This window comes from Mustela nivalis (genome assembly GCF_964662115.1).
Source record: "Mustela nivalis genome assembly, chromosome: 2".
NCBI classification, from domain to species: domain Eukaryota; kingdom Metazoa; phylum Chordata; class Mammalia; order Carnivora; family Mustelidae; genus Mustela; species Mustela nivalis.
The window spans coordinates 178,026,455-178,042,163 of NC_139021.1; the positions used below are offsets into that span (position 1 = coordinate 178,026,455).

Here is a 15,709-nt window from a genome sequence, read left to right on the forward strand (position 1 = left end):
CGGGGGGTTGCTTACCTGCGGTCTCTAAGAGCTGGTGAGGTCTATGAACAGTGTCTTCCCAAGACTTACCTGTTCTTCGTAAGACAAGGTTTACATTGGTCACGGAAGTCTTTTTAGTAATGTTACTGTTATTAAAATATAATGCACCTGAGCTAAATACTGCAAAACAAATAAATACGTTTGCAACGAAAACCAGATCTCTTTCCCACTCAGCCTCCAATTCCATCCCCCTCAGGTAGCTGCTGTCCACTCGTGCTGGGGTAGCCTTCCAAGAATTTTCCATTTCTGATTGCAAATGTGTGAATGTGTCCCTATACAGACGCCTTTGTTTTCTTCCAAAGGGGAAATGTACATTACTCTACGCTCTCTTTAACTCAGCAAATCTTTTTTTTTTTTTTTTAAGATTTATTTATTTATGTGAGAGAGAGAAGGAGCACAATTGGGAGGGGCCAAGGGAGAGGGAGAGAGACACTCCACAGACTCCTTGCTGAGCTTGGAGCCCGGTGTGGGGCTTGATCTCGACTCTGAGATCACCACCTGAGCTGAAACCAAGAGTAGGAAGCTCCCCCAGCTTCTACTTAGAAGACTGTGAATTTGGGGCGCCTGGGTGGCTCAGTGGGTTAAAGCCTCTGCCTTCGGCTTAGGTCATGATCCCAGGGTCCTGGGATCGAGCCCCGCATCGGGCTCTATGCTTAGCGGGGAGCCTGCTTCCTCCTCTTTCTCTCTCTGCCTGTCTCTCTGCCTTTTTGTGATCTCTGTCTGTCAAATAAATAAATAAAATATTTAAAAAAAGAAGAAGAAGAAGAAGTCTGTGAAATTGAATCTACTTTTCTGATTCCCAAACCAAAACTCTTCACACGGTGCCCAGAGGCCTGGCTCCCTCCTTGTCCCATCTGATGCACATTTTGGCCCTTTATTTTCCTTCATGATTCATCATTATCTTAGAGTCTAAAAACCCATCTCTGGGGCTGGAACTTACCCTTGGGGTGTAATCTTAAAAACTGTTGTAAGCGACATTTTTAAAGAAACCTGGAGCAAACTTTTGCTCTGGCCATCCCGGGTTCTGGCTGCTACTGCCGCCAAGTCTGAGATTGGCTGCCAGGGGCACAGCTCATTTTTTGCCCCCGCTGCCTTTCTTCACACAGGCTGAAGGGGCACATGGGTTTTCCAGTTGCACGGGAAGATGGGAGTTAGAGCACGATCATTTTCACAAGACAGAAGATCTGGTGCGATGCTAAAAATCTCTGATAGGCTTGTTTCCTTTTTAAGGCTCACAGTTTGAAAGTAGGGAATAGAAGAATTTTTTTTAAATGGGTTGAGGAATGAGTACTTTTCTAGTTACTTAACAGCAAGGCAGCTGCTGGTCAATTATCAGAAGCGGCTGTCTTCCTGGCTACTGCTTTAAGGAGCAAACAAAGGATTTAGGTAATCCCATCCCGTTTTCTAGGTCAAATAGTATCTTCCCGAAAATTCTCTTGTGAGTTCCTTCTTCCTCCTGACGTGTTTTGTGACCACTTCTGGAGGTGACTCTCAGTGGGTCCACATTCACACTCGGGCCCTGCGGTAGCATCATTTGAAAACCTCTCTTTTGTCTCTCTCTTTCTCTCTCTCTCTCTCTCCCTTTTTTGGGGGGGTAGGGGAGTGGAGGAGGGAGCTACGTGGCTGTCATTTTTTGCGCACTCTGGGCATGACAGCGGGGCGTGCTGGGAAGGCTCCAAGTTCCATTTCTGGAAGCTTTGGGGGGTGCTGCTTACCAACCAGGATGGTGGGATTCGGGTCTCGCCAGCCGGCACAGCAGCCCTTGTGTTTGAAGGCCCCCAAGTCCACCTCTGGAGCTGGACCCGGCCCGTTGGGCTTGGTCTCCTGGCTGCTGTGGGGCGTGTTTGCGTAGCTCTACCTGACCCGCCTCTTCTGGGAAGAAGGAATCTCAACACCTCGGGGCTGTGAGGCATCCGGGGTGGAAAGGGCTCCAGAGGCGGTAGAAAGGGCTCCAGAGGCGGATGTCTGGATTCAAATCCTAGCTCTGCTCCTCTGTCAATCCTAGAAAGGTTCCTGCGTGACCCCGTGCCTCAGTATTCCCATCAGCAATTCTGGGGACCCTCAGGACACCACCCCTTGGGTTTGCTGTGAGAACACAGTGCAAATACAGTGCCACCAAAGCAGCTCTGGAGCATGGGTCCCCCCCCCCCACTGCCTCCCTACGCTGGAAGGACACACCCCTTACCTGCGGTGGTCCCGCCTCTGTCCTTGGCAGTGGGGGCTTTAGACCTTGCAGCCTCAAAAGTCCATCACTGCTTTGTGATTCAGGGATACAGGGAGCTGTGCTTCTGTGTAGGATTCAGAAAGAACCCAAGTGGGCCCGTGGTGTGGTCCCCTTTTTTGTTGAGGGTCAGCCCTTGAGTGAGACACTGTCCTTTTAATTTTTTTTTTATTTTATTTTTTTAAAGATTTTATTTATTTATTTGACAGAGAGAGATCACAGTAGACAGGCAGGCAGAAAGAGAGAGAGAGGGAAGCAGGCTCCCTGCTGAGCAGAGAGCCCGATGCGGGACTCGATCTCAGGACCCTGAGATCATGACCTGAGCCGAAGGCAGCGGCCCAACCCACTGAGCCACCCAGGCGCCCTGTCCTTTTAATTTAAATTCAGTTAGCCAACATATAGTACATCATTAGTGTCAGATGTAGTGTTCAGTAATTTATCAGTTGTATGTAACACCCATCGCTCCTGCTGGCTTAGTCAGTAGAACATGTGACTCTTGATCTTGGAGTTGTAAGTTCAAGCCTTAAGGGGCACCAGCCTAGCTCACTGCCCCTTTTAACCTCATTTAATTCTCCCTCTGGCCCTGAAAGTCAGGGTGTGGGGTAATCCTCACCACACCAGGGAGTAAGCTGAGCCCCCAGTGTCTGGGACCAGCTGTAATCCAGGTCCTGACTCTGTTGGTGGTTAGCAGTTCTTGGTTCTCTTATGGAGAAGAACTAACTCTTGGATAATGTAGGTGAAACCCTCGAGTCTTTTTTGAGAGTTTTCTTCCAGAAGGTTGACTTTGGATAGAGGGCTTCTTCTCGCCTGGGTTTTTCTGCCTGGGGGCAGCAGTGAGGCAGTCTTAAATGCAAGGGATCTTCATGCTTTTGTGTAGCTACAGTTTGATGAAGCTATCCAAGACACATATCCCTGGGCCCCTGACACAGGTGACTAAGTATTGGCCCTGGGCCTTGAGGACCTTCTTGTGTACTATGACTCCAGATGTGTGAGGTGTTTTAGAAGAGTCAGATAAAATGTCATGCATTTCAGAGGAGAAATCGGGGAAGGTTTCCTGGAGGAGACAGCATTTGAATTGGGCCTTGAGGAGTAGCTAAGACAATGAAAGTTGGAAATAGAGCAGGGAAGGTCATGGCGGCGAGAAACCCCAGAGCCAACAAAAACTCATTTGTTCTCATGGAACCACTTTGTTCGTGATGGCAGAGAAGGAGGTAAGCTTGATGAGAGTGATCAGGCTCGGGTTGTGGAGGGCTTGGTTATCAGGCTGAAGGGGTTAGTCTTATTTTTTTTCCTCTGTGGGCAGTGGAGACACATTGAGGGTTTTGCACCAGGTGTGGTGTGTTCAGAGTCCTGCACTGGGAAAATGAACCTACTTGGGTATGCAAGAAGAGAGTTCAGGTTGGAGGTGAACCTAGAGGGGTAAGCCAACTACGACAAATAAATAAGACTTGACCCTCTAGTACCTTGGTCAGGCTGCTGCTGTCCAGCACCTGGGCTGTAGTATTAATGAGAAACCATCCTGTTGTCATGGTTCCAAATATGTTTTTGCTTCTTTTACAGGAAAATAGTGGCAGAGTATGAGAAGACCATCGCTCAGATGATAGGTGGGTGTTGTGACGGGTGGGCTCAGCCCTTCCCGAAGCTTCTAACCTTTGGGCTGGGCTTTGAAGTTACACTTTCTGCATGTGTTCATCTTGGGCCCCTCTTAGAACATGACGTCCTTCAGGGAGAGACCAAAGCATCCCAGAATGTGAGCCTGGGGGCTTCTCGGGAACACACACGAGCATGTCCCTTAGCGTTATTCATGCCTGTGGGAAGCCATGGCGGTCACCTCCAAGGCCACCATTGAGCCTCATGGGGAAACAGATTTGGGTCATTTCCTTGTACATTTGGGGGGAGTTTTTTGTTCATGGGAGAGACTAAGAATCAAATCCCTCAACTCTGATTTAGACTCAAGTGACAAAATCCTCAGCCTTATGCAGGGTTCTCGGGCAAGAATGGGGGACCCGTGTCAGCGCTGCTGCCCACCCCACCCCTCCCTGCCCTCCTGCGATTTACCTCACCTCCCGGAGATGGACGCAGACTCAGAATCCATCTTAACCCAGAGTCCCTGGAAGCCAGTACCGACGCTGCCTTGGCCTGTGCGAAAAGATGGCCTCAAGTCACCATCTCTTTTTAAAAAAAGAGACTCTTTTTTAAAAACTCTTTTTAAAAAGAGACTCTTTTTTAAAAACCTGACTCTTTAAAAAAATGATGATAATGAGATGAGATCCTGCAGAAGTTCTAAGCCTGTTTTTACACTGAAGATCACTGTTCAGAAATGATGTTATGACCTGGCAGGGGAGTGGTAGCGTGAAGATACTTGTTTCTCTATTTAATTTGCTGCTTAGGTCCGTGATACCGGTTTAAAAAAAAAAAAATTCACTCCTACGGACTTCGGAATAAAAAAAATCCCAGCTCTCTGCAAACCAGTTTCTGTGTTAAAGCTGGATGCTGGGTTAACAGAGGATTCCTCTCTCTCAAACGTTTGGATACAAGTCACACCACACCTCTGGCTTGTCCCAGAATAAATATGAGAGCAGGCTTGGGAATGGTGAAGAGGCCGACAGCTGAGTGCTTTCTATTCAAAGGGGCTTTAATTTTGATGTATCATAATAAAGGCCATTTCTCCCAGATCTCAGAGAAAGCCCACTGGGGTATTCCTAAGGATCAGTTCATGGTATATGCTTTCTATCAAATGAAGCCTCTTTATTAAATCGGTATAAGAATTTATGAATACATATGGATGAGATAAAAAATGAAACTCTTGGAACCAAAACTGCCTGTAAACGTAATCAGGGAGAAGGATTTATGCCTTCCAACCTACAGCGTTTGGCACGCTGAGCCCAGCCTTTGGCCTCCTGGAGTCTCGGGTTGTGCAAATGCCCCCAGACCTACAGTGGCTCATCTGGAAATAGCTTTCCGCGTCTGAGTTCGATGCTGCTATTTTTGCTCTCGGTGAGGACACTTGGGCCAGCACTGAGATGGGGGGACAAGGGCACGAGCCTCTGCCCCTGTGAGAAGCTGCCCTGAGCCGTCGGTTACGCATCTGCCGACAGTTTGGAGATAAGCAGACGTTCCCTCTTGAAAACCAAAGAGCAGGCAGTGTCTGCCTGGTGCAAGTTGTCTGTCCCTGTTGGACAGAAAACACGATTCGGCTCTGATTCCCTCGCAGCGTATTTGCAGGTGAGAGTAGTTGGAAGAACGCGGAGTGCGCAGAACCCTGACTCCCGAGGTTGGGGCCGCGCAGGCCCACCCTCAGCACCCCAGCCCCCTCGCCCCCCCCCGGGAGACCTGGTATATTTGGCCTGAGGGCCCCTCGCAAGAGGTGTGATCTCACCCCTCCGAGCATTTTCCTGTTTAGGGGTGTTTGAGCACTCCCGACGGCTCCGGGAGACCCCTCCAGCGTCCCCAGCGGCAAGTGGCACTGCCACTCGGGGGGGGTGGGACAGCGCCTGTCCGCCCCCGGTTCCCCATCCTCGTGCACCTCCAGGGTCGGCATCAGCCACTGCTCAGGCCTCGTCCATCAGGTGGCACGTCGGTGGCTGTCATCCCATCAGTCACCACTGCAGGGCATTGATGAGGGCTGCCGCGGGTTTTGAGGTCCTCGTCACCTTGCAAAAGGACAGCCTGAGGCTGAGGCACTGCAGGGACTCGCTGTCGCCGTGGGCGGCACCTGCTTCCTTTCTGGGGGGGCCGTGAGTCTCCGTATGCGGAGGTACATCCACGTGGCTCTTGGGTCCCTTGTCTCTTCTGGTTTTCGCCCTGGTGGGATGGAAAACTCAGCCCCCAGGAGCTTGGCAGTGGAGGGAGGGATGAATGTCAGTAGCCCTTTTGCAGTTAAAACCAGGTTCCACCCCACCTCCGCGAGCTCCTCCTGGTTGCGCCCGGCTCTCTGGCCTTCATGTAACCCTCGCCGACGTTCCACGCCAGCGTGACATCTGTCCTGCCGTCATCGTCCGCTCTCGTGCCATGTTACTAAACCGAATTCAAATATTGACTATTTGGGATTCAGAACGAAAAAAGAGACCTCTGTGCTTTTTGCATTCCAGGTTGTTGCAGTTGATTTTTTTTTTTTTCCTGCTTTCCTAACAACTGCTCTGATTCTCTGTTTTGCTTCCATTTTCTGTTGCTTCTTGCCCTTTGCTTGCAAAACAAACAGGCAAGCCTGGTAAGTAAATGCTTTTCACCTCATTTGACACCTGCCCATTGCATCCCATGTTGGTTGGTTGGTTTCTGTTTTTGTTACTTTTGCTCTTGTGTATTTGCTGCATTTCTCCCCCATCCCCCCACGTGATTTAATCATATTTTGCCTGAAAAAGCCAGAAACTTCTCCAGGGGCATTGTTTTGTGGTTGAGGCTAGAGTCTTTGGAGTTTGGGGCTGATTTCCTGATTTGAAGAACCTGACTGCATTCATAATTTACAGAAATTGGCGATGCAGCCGCACCTCCTTGGTATCCTGGGAACCGGGAAATTCTATTTTTACAAACATTTATGGGGAGGACAGGAAACCTGAGGCCAGCTGAGCCTCAGATCCAGGAAATCAGATGGACTCCGTGTGATAAATGGCTTTTTTCGAGCCAAGTGAAATGTATACATGGCCTCAGATCAGCCCAGAATGTGCCGAGGACTAAGGAAGCAGCTGAAACCCAAAGAATAAATATCAGCATTGGGTTGCTAGTGAACCTTTGAAGCGTCTTTTCTGCGGGGAGCCTAGGAATGGCAAGCCAGCCCCTGGCAGTTTGGTTCTCGCTATGTGTTAAAAGCTTCCCCTTTGGAAGTCACTGTAGTGGGACATCACGCCAGTTTGGGGAGACAGTGATGCTGTCAGTAACAGGTCACTGATCTAGGTTCTTATAGTGTTGAAGGCTTTATATACATTTTCATGTCATCTTTCCCCAAATGCCGTGAGATAAATACCATGAACCCCTCTTTCAGCTCTGGAGGCTGAAACTCGGGGAGGTTACAAACCCTGCCCAGGGTGGCCAGGCCGGGAAGTGTCAGAGCCAGGATGGAACCGGGGCCTTCAGGGTCTGGCTCCTGGGTCCTCCACCTCCATCTTGGTAGCAGGAGCTCTGAGAGGCAGGGGTGGAGGTTACATCAGGCATCTTCTGGGCCCTTGACCCTCCAGGCGTTTCCCCAAGACCCGCTGCCTCACTGTCATCGGGGAGGTTGTCCCCCATGCAGAGTCTCGGCCACACCGCACACCTGTCGGACTGGAACCCAGGATGTGCCCGCCACCCCACCCCCATTCTGGGCACTTCCTCCACAGCACGCAGCAAGAATAGGTCTAACTTCAGGGCACAGGACAGTGTCTATCAGGAATCTAAGGGAAAGAACCCAAAGCAGCAGCATCCTGCTTTTTTTTTTTTTTCTTATTTAAAGTTTTTATTTCAATTCCAGTCTGTGAACATACAGTGTGATACAAGTTTCAGGTACCAGATGGTGCTTCAGCACTCGGTGCTGTGGCTGGTGCTCATCACTGGTGCCCTCCGGAATCCCCCAGCTGCCTTCTGCTTCTAAGGGAGCTCGGGGGAGAAACTTGGCCATGAGCGCGGCTTGGGGTTTGGATCAGGCTCTGTGGCCGGCCTCCACTCCACCCTTCCCAGCATGGATGTGTTGGGGTATCTTGTGACTCAGGCACTGTCCTAGACTGTAGGATAGAGAAGTGGACAAAACAGACTCCTGCAACGTGCATTCTGGGCGGACAGCGCGCTTGCATGTCTGGCCGTTGCTAGAAATGGCCAGTCTGATGGACTAGAAAGTAGGGAGGAGGTGTTCCCCGAGGGTGCTTGGGAAGGCTCCTTTGGGGAGGTGGCCTGATGTCAGGGACTGGAATGAGTGAGCTCTGGGGCTGCTGAGCCCTGAGGCAGGACTGCCTGGGGGGTGTGCCGGCCAGCCTAGCTGGAGCAGGTGGGGCTAGAGTTTAGATTTTATTTTATTTCTTATTTGTTTTAAAGATTTTATTTATTTGAGAGAGAGCACAAGAGAGAGGGAGAGGGAGAAACAGATTCCCCAGTAAGCAGAAAGCCCAATGTGAGGCTCAATCCCAGGACCCTGAGATCATGACCTGAGCTGAAGGCAGATGCTTAACCTTAAGACTAAGCCACCCAGGCATCCCTGGAGTTTAGACTTCATTCCCAGTGCTCAGGGAGGACCCTGGGGGGGGGCTCTGAGCTGGAGCCCGGTGACTGAGTTTGGACTTAAGTTCAGTTTGGTGCCTAGTGCTGGTCTAGGAGTGTCCCATGAATAGGACAGGGAGCAGGGCCCCAGACTCGTGCAAGAGCTGGGTGGGCCCTGGTTGCTGCTGTTACGTCTGTCATTTCCAGAGCTATCTGCCCTTTGGCAGCCAGCCCTTGGAGGCAGTCCTGGGCGGTAGGATCCCCACCCAGGTGACCTGGGGCTGATGGAGGGACAGCTCTGCAGGGTTCCTTCCCCCAAGAGCTCTGAGCGGGGGCTTCTCCTCCCCACACTGTCCAGTGCGGGGCCCCTAAGGGTCCAGACAGATGGGAGCAAAAGTTTCCTCACCCACCCAGACGGGAGACGAACGGGTCAGCACACAAAAGATGGTGCCGTGTGGGAAAGGGTCCTTCATATGGCGTGGGCAGAGAAGGCCTCTCCCGTAAATGTAAGCTGGTAGCAAGCCGTTTGGGGGAGAGTGTTAGCGGGTGGCCGCCCAGAGAGGTGGGGTCGGGGATAGAGCGATCCTTTTACTAGGATCAACCACTCTGAACTGCGCCAGAATTAATTCTCTTGTATGTAACTGAGACATTCCCTTTGCCAAAAAGAGCTCCATTTTTTCTCAGAGCTGACATTTGCTGTGTCAAAGGAGATGTCCGTTTTCTGGGCGACGCAGAGTTTCAGGACTGTGATGTGGGCTTCGGTTCGTGGGATATTTTCAGGATGAAGAAATCTTTTCTGTTTCCCAACAACCGTCTCTTTTTTTTTTTTTTTTTCCAACAACCGTCTCTTTACCTTGATCACACCCAGAAAGGCCTGCTCCTTGGAGCTCAGACTGCGGCACCTTGCAATATTGGTCATCTCAGAATTCAGTCTGATTTACCCCCCTAGGGATCTGTTTGCTGCCATCAACCAAACAGACTCCATGGGGCCTCGAATGTGGATTCTTAAGGGTCTGCAGTGACCAGGTTCAAGATCCGTGGCTAGTTTCCATCCTATCTTGCACTGCAAGGGCCCAGCCCCGGGATGCTGGGGCCGCAGGTGTTGTTCTTAGAAGCAGAGTCTGGGTGGGCTTGGGAGGTGGGTCTGTCCCCGGTCCGGGATGTCCTGCTGCTCAGACTGAGTTGGGTCTGAGGCCCCGGCTGCCCCCAAGACCGGGTTGGGAGCCCCCAGCCCCATTGTCTGGATCCTTGTGTCTCTTGACAGAGGATGAGCAGAGGGAGAAGTCCGTCTCCCACCAGACTGTCCAGCAGCTGGTCCTGGAGAAGGAGCAAGCCCTGTCCGACCTGAACTCTGTGGAGAAGTCTCTGGCCGACCTCTTCAGGAGATACGAGAAGATGAAGGAGGTCCTCGAGGGTTTCCGCAAGGTGTGTTGGCGCCGGGCAGAGCGGGACGCTGGGCCGGGGTTCGGAGACGTGGGAGCCGGCTGGGAGAGATTACAGGGGCCAGGACTTGGCGGCCCAGGGTTCAGCAGGCATCAGGGAGTTCTCGGGGCTCCCAGCACCTGGGGTGTTTCTTCTGTGGGCGCAACCTCTGTCCTCTGTCCCGTCAGAATGAGGAGGTGCTGAAGAAGTGTGCCCAGGAGTACCTGTCCCGCGTGAAGAAGGAGGAGCAGAGGTACCAGGCCCTGAAGGTGCACGCGGAGGAGAAGCTGGACAGGTAACGCGGCCCCCGGGCGGCCCCCAGAGGCCTCTCAGCAGCCCCGCAGGCCAGGCGCTCCCGTGGCACCGCTCCCGCTGGCTGGGGAAAGGCGGATAATCCGTTTGTGTTTTTTGGGGTGACTTGTGATAAGAGTGTCTTCTCAGCATTTTGATAAGCAGAAGACACATGTCATTTCCAGGACACCCGCCCAGAGCACCTCTGCATCACGGGAATGGGGTTGCAGTAGGGCGTGCTCGTGGGCTCCCGAACCAGGCCCCCAGTGGTAGGAGCCAGACAGTGCCGGGTGTCCAGAGCTGGGAGGGGCAAGGTGGGAGGGGTCTCCCGGGGAGGTGGGTCGTTTCTGAGCACCCCCTCACCCTGTTTCCGCAGGGCCAACGCCGAGATCGCGCAGGTCCGAGGCAAGGCCCAGCAGGAGCAGGCTGCCTACCAGGCCAGTCTGCGGAAGGAGCAGCTTCGTGTGGACGCGTTGGAGAGGACGCTGGAGCAGAAGGTAACAGCCAAGGGTTGGGGGGTGGAGGGGCAGAGGCCTGAAGGCGGCGGGGGTCTGGCCAGAGCCTCAGAGAAGCAGAGGCTGGGCTTCCCTGTGTGCTCTGCAGCTCCCGGGACAGCTTTAGACCCTGGGAGCCTATGCTTGTCCTCCCTCTAGAAGATTTTGTGTAATGCCAGCCCCAAGGCTGTCCTCCTGCCTGCCTGTCCTGGAATTGCTCCGAGGTTTAGGGCCGGTGTCCATTCCTTGTCTGTCCATTCCTTGTCCGCGTTCACCCGTCACACATTCACCGAGTATCTGCAGGGTGCCAGAGTACTTTAACCCTCCCCAGCATGCTTACTGCTGAGGGAATGGGGTAACCCCCAGGCCACACTGGGGTCAAAAGGGCCCCCAGATGTCCTCCTGTATCCATAGATGGGGGGGTCCCTCCTGAGGTCCTCCAGCTTGTCCTGATTTCCGGTCCAGCGCCCAGTGTACCCCATATACCCTCTCCCTGGGCATCTGAACAAGAAGCCGCTTCCGCCCAGCAGTGCCTCGCGAGCCTGAATCCAGATTATAGCGGGCCAGGCAGCCCCTTCCCTAAGTGCATTTCTAAAAAGGGAGTTTCTGGAGAAGTGACCGCATCCTGGTTGGTTTACTGAGTCTTAGGAGTCCCTTGGATGGTAATCGGAGAGTCTGGTGGCCTGGGGTAGTGTCACTTCTCGTGCATTTGGACCTTAAAGGGCAGTCATGGCTGGGGGGGGGATGACGTCCTTTATAGACTGATGGCATCTGAAGGCCAGCGTGTCTCCCCGATGGCCTCTGCTGACCCAGAAGCGCCCAGCAGCCTCTGGCCCTTTTCCTGTGCACCTACCCAGCCAGGTTCCATGGGGACTGACCGTGGTCCCAAGGTGGGTCTGGGCCAAGCAGTGGGCACATACTATCTCTCAGTTCACCTAAATGATGTCACGGACCGAGCCCTGGGACTCAGAAGCCTCGGACCCCCCACCCCCTGCCGTCCGTGATAACCCCCGCAAGCCTCACACTTGACCTCAGGTTGTGTGTGTTTGTCATGTTGGAGGCTGAAACCTGAAGTCTGGGAAGAGTCCCTCGAAACGGAAAGAAGGGTGGAGGCGGGACTGTGTCAAATACGCCGGATCTCTTCGACTGCCTCGGTCTTCCCGGCTCTGAGCCTTGTTCAAGCCGCGAGCCCAGAGCCGGGGCCGTCAAACACGAGCGTTTGCTCACCCCATCCGTATTTCAAGTAAGGAGCGCCTGCCCCCATCATTTCGGGGGGAAGGCAGTGAGCTCGCAGCACGTGTTTCCAGGTGAGAAAGGCGGCGGCACGTTTGTTCCCTCCCAGTTCCGTCCGGATCTGATGGTGTTTGAACTGCACCCGGTGTTGGCTGAAATAATAGAGCTAAACCCGGAGCCAGGGTAGATGTGTTCTGGGCAACCTGGCCTGTTCAGACCCTTCCAGTTGCCGGACGAAGGCGACGCTGAGTGTTCTGGGCAACGGAAAGACAAAGAAGCAGGCAAGGTGGCTTGCGTGGTTTTGGAGAACAGAAAAGATACAAACAGATCTGCAAATATAATTCTGTCTTAGACCGAAACCGAGGAGCAATGGGCTCGTCACACACGTTCTCCGTAAAGTTCTCTGAGTGGGACAGAGGGGTCGGTCTCTGTTGTAAAGAGCTTCAGAAGCATGACTCCCCCCACCCCAGGCTGTCCTTAAGTGGAGGCGCTGGGCATTTTGCCCAGTTGGGGTGCTGGAAGCCCAGCGAGCTGAGCTGCACGAAAGCCGTGTGTGGGTGGGGGGCCGGCACGCCGAGGTGGAGCTTGGAGAACCTCCAGGAGTCCGTAGCTGGTGGGTCTGACGGTACCTCGCAGTCAGTCGCTGGATGTTATGTTTAACAAGTAAAACAGCAAAGTCATCCAGGGCCCAGGCCAGCCTGACTTCACGCTCCAGGCTTGCCGCTTCTGACTTGCTGTGTGACCTTAAATTAAGCACAACTCAACCTCTCTGAGCCTCGGTTTCTCACTGGAAAGTGGAAATATCAGGGGCTCCCATGAAGGCCCTGTTGTGAGAGCTCAGCGGGGCTAGCCTGGGGCGTGGTTAGCTTGGTGCCGGGCACACGGGAGGTTGAAAAGTCCCCATCAGCCGCTCCAGCAGATGCCGTCGTGGCAAGAGTCCTTCCAGGATTCACAGTTGGAGCCGCGTTCCCGCAGAATGTCTTCCAACAGACATTTCAGCTCCTCTCAGAATCGAGCCTCTTGGGGCTGGAGACTCTAGAAGGGCGTAAGCCAAGCTGTTGTTCCAGATGTTTCTCTTCTGGCGGGGCTGGTGGCTGCACTGCAGTGAGGACTGCGTTCCTCTTCTACTGGGGACTTCCCGGCTCTTCCCAATACGGTCACAGTCACAGGTGGTGCCCGGAGCCCAGCCTGGAAACACAGGACGCATGGTTCCGGGCGCCGTGTCTCAGGAAGTTTCCACGGTTTCCAAGGAAGGGCATCAGTACAGTCTCAGGGGAGAGGCCTGTGGTTAAGACTCACCTTCTGCAGGGACCTCAAAAAAACTGGCTGCAGTAGGTTCCTGGGATACCAGAAAGATCTAGCCTCTTTGAAGAACGCGGTTCGACACCGGTGGTTGAAGCGGATCTGCATCGGCGCAAAGCCTGACCTGCCTCAGAATGGACTCAGCCCTTTGGATCCCAGTACTTAGAGTGTGGACGGTGTTTCCAGATCGTTGGTGCGAGATGAGCGTGTGGTTGGCCTCCCTTGCTTCCAGGCAAGGGCAGGACCTGGCGCAAGGAGCACCTGACGCCATCTTTCATCTCCCCCCTCTCCCTGCTCGACCCCCCTGTACCCACAGCACCCCCTCATTGGGGGTCCTCTTAAATAATGCCAGCAACCCTATTCAAGTAGAATCGCTTACCTCCTCCTGGTGGCGTTTCTCAAGTAAACCACCCAAGAGCTCACCCAGGACCAACCTTTTGTGTCCACATCCTTCGGAGGCAAAAACAAGCAAACCCAAACCACTGAAGCCTTTGCCTGGCACTGGTCACTGTGCTCGGGAGCTTTATTTACCTTCCGGCCTCACTCCCTTCTCAGAGAGAGAGACGCCATCCTCCACATGGTAGAGATAAGGAGACCAGGGCTCCGGTTATGTAACTTGCTCAAGGTCACAGGTAGAGTTGGGATGTGTGCTTAGTTGATGTGTCTCCATGTCACTTCTCTCCCTGCGTTAGATAATTTCAGGGAGGACCCAGAAGCCAAAGCTCATTCTGTTGGGCTTGATTTCCAACAGCCAGGAGATTTCAGCAACCTCTTTCTTTTTTGTCTTCACTTTCAGAATAAAGAGATAGAGGAACTCACCAAGATTTGTGATGAACTGATTGCCAAAATGGGGAAAAGCTAACTTTGAACCAAATGTTTGGACTTGACCCTTGCGTGCAATATGACCGTCGGCTCCCTGCTGTCCCTCTGGTTACGTCGGACAGGCTCTGTCTTCACTTTTTCGTATGCACTACTGTATTTCCTTTCTAAATAACGTTGATTTGATTGTATGCAGTACTAAGGAGACTATCAGAATTTCTTGCTATTGGTTTGCATTTTCTTAGTATAAATTCATAGCAAGTTGACCTCAGAGTTCCTGTATCAGGGAGATTGTCTGATTCTCTAATAAAAGACAAGTCGCTGACCTTGGCCTTGCCCTTTGTACATGAGTTCCCAGGGTGAGCGGCTTTTGGATTTAATATGAACATGTACAGCTTGCACAGGGACTCTTGCCTTAAGGAGTGTAAACTTGATCTGCATTTGCTGATTTGTTTTAAAAAAAAATGCATGTTTCGAATAAAATTCTCTATTGTAAATAAATTTTTTTTTTCTTTGGATCTTGGCAATACGTGTGGTTATGATTTCTTTTCTGGGAAGGGTTGAGTCTTTTCTGGCCTTTGTTAAAATCGTATCAGATCTGGCCCTTCCCTCTTCTCTGTCTAGCTCCCTTCTTTGTCTGGGGCTTCAAGAACATTTCCTCCGTTATCGTGGCTGCTCGTGAGATGGAAGCTAATGGGAAGGTTCGACTTGCTGCTTAAATGGTTAAGGGGGTGTTCTGAATTGGCGTATGTTTTGTTTTTACAAAGCCTCTGTGAGTTTCGGCGGGAATGTCTATTTCCCTTGACTGGGTCCAGGAAGTAGCAGGCTGTCCCTCTTCCTGTGTGTTCCTTAGCGTGTGACCATCAACACGAAAATGTCGCCCAGTTCCCGCCAACGGACCAGGCCCGGGCGAGCGGTTTCCCGTGGGAGACACGTAGCACGGCCGCGTCGGAGAGGAAATCGGGTCGCGCCCGCCCTTAGATTCCTTAACTGCTTCTCACCTTGGAGCCCCCAGGCTGACGGGCGGGCGTCACTGGGGGGCACTGGTGGGAAGAGGTCTTCGTTTCCTAGGACTGCCCCGACATCACATACTCAGCAGGAGAAATGTTTCCTCTCACAGTTCCAGAGGCCAGAAGTCCCAGATCAGAGTGCCTTTGGGGTTTGCACCCGCGGCTCTCGCCTCCCCCACACTCCCCCCACTCTCCTCCCCTACTTCCCCCCCTTCTCTCCCCCCTTCCCGCCCCCACTCGCCGAGGCTCTGAGGTAGAGCCTCTTCCTTGCCCCTCTCGCAGCTTCTGGATAGTGGCCGGTGGCTGCGTCACTCGTGTCACCTCTGTGCTCAGCTCCCTGTCCCCTCTCTTGTAAGGACACCGCTCTCCGGATTTCAGGCCCATCCCAAATCCAGGATGATCTCCGCCCCGCATTTTCAATTACATCTATGAAGACTCCGTTTCCACATAAGGGCACACTCGCAGCTAGCGGGGTTCAGTGCTGGAAGCGTTTTTGTGCCCCCCCCCCCAAGTGTGCCTGTGGGGGGTGTGGTGTGCAGCGTGAGCTTGGAAAGCAGCCCTGAGCCCCTGGTGGCCCTCGGCTCCGGGTGCCCTCCTCGGGCCCAGCCGACGCGACGCCGGTGGGGCAGGTACCCCAGGCAGCACAAGGAGAGAATGCCCGTTTCTTGTTCCCCCTTGAACCCCACCTGGCAGGGACCCTGAGATGGCCAGGGGTT

The 15,709-nt window shown here is 53.0% G+C and overlaps 1 protein-coding gene across 14 annotated transcripts in view; it reads left to right on the plus strand.

Moving 5' to 3' along the window:
* TACC2 (transforming acidic coiled-coil containing protein 2) overlaps positions 1–14,510 on the plus strand; it is a 202,654-nt gene extending 188,144 nt beyond the window's left edge. For all 14 annotated transcript variants that reach the window (XM_082722662.1, XM_082722668.1, XM_082722669.1 and 11 more), the window contains 5 exons: positions 3,821–3,864; positions 9,687–9,847; positions 10,033–10,139; positions 10,512–10,632; positions 13,961–14,510. In XM_082722662.1, coding sequence (XP_082578788.1) covers positions 3,821–3,864; positions 9,687–9,847; positions 10,033–10,139; positions 10,512–10,632; positions 13,961–14,026 — 499 coding nt within the window. In that variant the 3' untranslated portion in view covers positions 14,027–14,510. The remainder of the gene's footprint in view (positions 1–3,820; positions 3,865–9,686; positions 9,848–10,032; positions 10,140–10,511; positions 10,633–13,960) is intronic.
* Positions 14,511–15,709: the final 1,199 nt, after the last annotated feature.